Source organism: Labrus mixtus, chromosome 1 (assembly GCF_963584025.1).
Source record: "Labrus mixtus chromosome 1, fLabMix1.1, whole genome shotgun sequence".
Classification (NCBI taxonomy): domain Eukaryota; kingdom Metazoa; phylum Chordata; class Actinopteri; order Labriformes; family Labridae; genus Labrus; species Labrus mixtus.
This window is the reverse complement of record NC_083612.1, coordinates 2,581,676-2,584,757: the sequence shown is the minus strand read 5'-3', so window position 1 is coordinate 2,584,757 and position 3,082 is coordinate 2,581,676. Positions and strand designations below refer to the sequence as shown.

Below are 3,082 nucleotides of genomic sequence, written 5' to 3'. Positions count from 1 at the left end.
TCGTATCGTGAGTTCAGTGAATCATTACATCCCTACATCAACGTGTGTGTAAGAACATAGTTTAATAACAAAAAGTCTCGATTTTTTTATATTAAAAAGAAAATGCAACTAATTGTTGCAATTTCCGTTTGCTTCTGCAATTTAATTGCAAAAAAAACTCTCTGTTGGACACATCTTATTCTTTCCTAAAATTGAGCTAGCTCAGCACTTTGGTGTGTGAAGAGGTAGTATCTGACACAATCAGGAAGTGATCAGCAGCACATGGCTCATTTACATAACGCCAGCTTTTCTGTTCAACATACTGTCTGATCATATTCGCCGTTTTGGAAAAGAGCCACAGGTCAGATTCAAACCTTGGATGCCCGCTCTCCAGGACTTAATGATGATGATGATGAGAAACCTCAATCTTCACAGCCTTAGACAAGTTCCTTATTTTCTTTCAAAATAAAGTTAGGTTTGTATCCAAAAAGGAAGTAAAGTAACCTAAGCTTAAGGCATTGCAAAATAAAAGCATTAAAAACGTTTTTTAAATGCAAAATGAGTGAATTCCAAACATGATTAAAATGTGATCAATTCTAGTGAACTATTGATTTTCAGCCTTTAAAAATGAAATCATTTGACAGCCCTTATTAATATTTAAAAAGCAGTTTAAGTACCGTTAATGTTTGTTTACTGTGTCCTGCAGATGTCCAGCAGCTGTTGGTGAGTAAAGAAGAGCTTCCACCTGAGCAGCAGGAGTGGAGCCACATTCTGGACCAGGAGGACACTAAGCCCCAACACATTAAAGAAGAACATGAGGAACTGTGGATCAGTCAGGAGGAAGAACAGCTTCAAGGACTGGAGGAGGCTGATACCGCCAAGTTCCCCTTCACTCCTGTCTCTGTGAAGAGTGAAGATGATGAAGAGAAACCTCAGTCCTCACAGCTTCATCAGAGACAAACTGAACAGATGGAAACAGGAGTTGATGGAGAGGACTGTGGAGGAGCAGAACCAGAGAGAGACTCAGATCCAGAGAGACGTTTACAACCAGAGACTGAGGTCGAGACTGAAGACTCTGGTGAACCCGAGACTGATGACAGTGATGATTGGAAAGAGACAAGAGAAGATCTGTCAGAATTAAACTTGAAAAATAAGAAACTAAAGGCTGGTAAGAGACAACACAGCTGCTCGGAGTGTGGTAAAAGATTTAACCAGAAAGGGACTCTGACCACACACATGTTAGTTCATACAGGAGAAAAACCCTTCAGCTGCTCTGTTTGCAGTAAAAGCTTTACCCATAGACAAAGTCTGACCACATACATGTTAGTTCATACAGGAGAGAAAACCTTCAGCTGCTCTGTTTGCAGTAAAAGCTTTACCCGAAGAGGACATCTGACCACACACATGTTAGTTCATACAGGAGAGAAAGCCTTCAGCTGCCCTGTTTGCAGTAAAAGCTTTACCCAAAGAGGAAATCTGACCACACACATGTTAGTTCATAAAGGAGAGAAAGCCTTCAGCTGCTCTGTTTGCAGTAAAACCTTTACCCATAGGCAAAGTCTGACCACACACATGTTAGTTCATACAGGAGAGAAACCCTTCAGCTGCTCTGTTTGCAGTAAAAGCTTTACCCGAAGAGGAAATCTGACCACACACATGTTAGTTCATACAGGAGAGAAACCCTTCAGCTGCTCTGTTTGCAGTAAAAGCTTTACCCGAAGAGGAAATCTGACCACACACATGTTAGTTCATACAGGAGAGAAACCCTTCAGCTGCTCTGTTTGCAGTAAAAGCTTTGCCCAAAGAGGAACTCTGACCACACACATGTTAGTTCATACAGGAGAGAAAGCCTTCAGCTGCTCTGTTTGCAGTAAAACCTTTACCCATAGACGGAGTCTGACCACACACATGTTAGTTCATACAGGAGAGAAAGCCTTCAGCTGCTCTGAGTGTGGTAAAAGCTGTACCCAAAGACAACATCTGACCACACACATGTTAGTGCATACAGGAGAGAAACCCTTCAGCTGCTCTGTTTGCAGTAAAAGCTTTACCGTAAGAGGTAGTCTGACCACACACATGTTAGTGCATACAGGAGAGAAACCCTTCAGCTGCTCTGTTTGCAGTAAAAGCTTTACCCGAAGACAACATCTGACCACACACATGTTAGTGCATACAGGAGAGAAACCCTTCAGCTGCTCTGTTTGCAGTAAAAGCTTTACCGTAAGAGGTAGTCTGACCACACACATGTTAGTGCATACAGGAGAGAAACCCTTCAGCTGCTCTGTTTGCAGTAAAAGCTTTACCGTAAGAGGTAGTCTGACCACACACATGTTAGTTCATACAGGAGAGAAAGCCTTTAGCTGCTCTGTTTGTAGTAAAAGCTGTACCCAAAGACAACATCTGACCACACACATGTTAGTGCATACAGGAGAGAAACCCTTCAGCTGCTCTGTTTGCAGTAAAAGCTTTACCCGAAGACAACATCTGACCACACACATGATGATTCATACAGGAGAGAAATGCTAATCCTGTGCAATGGTAAAACTGATCCAAAGGATTCCAACTTAACATCACTAATGTGTATATAAGACAAAAAAGAGATAAAAGACATAAATCTGTCTCTACTTTTTTGACATTGATGTTTTGTTGCTGACATATGAACCAGTAAGTTGGGATCAGCTATGACGTTTGAATTCAAAGTGTTTATATGAAACAGTTACAGTGTAAGGATTCTTCTTCTCTCCTGATATCTTCTCTTCTTTCTGTCACTCTGTTTCCTTTGATGCCTCTGTGTTGGGTAGCAGAAGTTCTTCAGACAGCTCACGTGTAACCTTGTAATAAATAAACTGATGTAGAGTGAGAAAGACTTTCATCTACTTGTGTTATTTTGTGTCGAGTGCCTAAAGTCTCTTTGGTAAAGAAAAGGAACTCAGCAGATCCTGATGCAGAGCGACCACAGTCAGATCAGGTCCAGGTTTATTTAACTGAAAACCTTTAACCCTTAATAAGAATCCTGCAGTCAGAATACAAAATAAAGAAAATCTCAATGACACCTGAACATGCACAGGATTAATTAAGAGTGCAGAGGCCACTGGGCACAAAA

General features: G+C 41.2%; 1 protein-coding gene across 2 annotated transcripts in view; it reads left to right on the top strand.

The window, feature by feature from the left end:
- Positions 1 to 2,845, top strand: part of LOC132979141 (gastrula zinc finger protein XlCGF57.1-like) — a 5,481-nt gene extending 2,636 nt beyond the window's left edge. Inside the window, exons 2-3 of one of the 2 annotated variants that reach the window (XM_061044692.1) lie at positions 686 to 1,803; positions 1,972 to 2,845. In XM_061044692.1, the coding sequence (XP_060900675.1) occupies positions 686 to 1,803; positions 1,972 to 2,505 (1,652 nt within the window). In that variant the 3' untranslated portion in view covers positions 2,506 to 2,845. Of the gene's footprint in view, positions 1 to 685 lie in introns of both variants that reach the window. The other variant, XM_061044683.1, reaches the window with a different exon arrangement.
- The last annotated feature ends 237 nt before the right edge of the window (positions 2,846 to 3,082 follow it).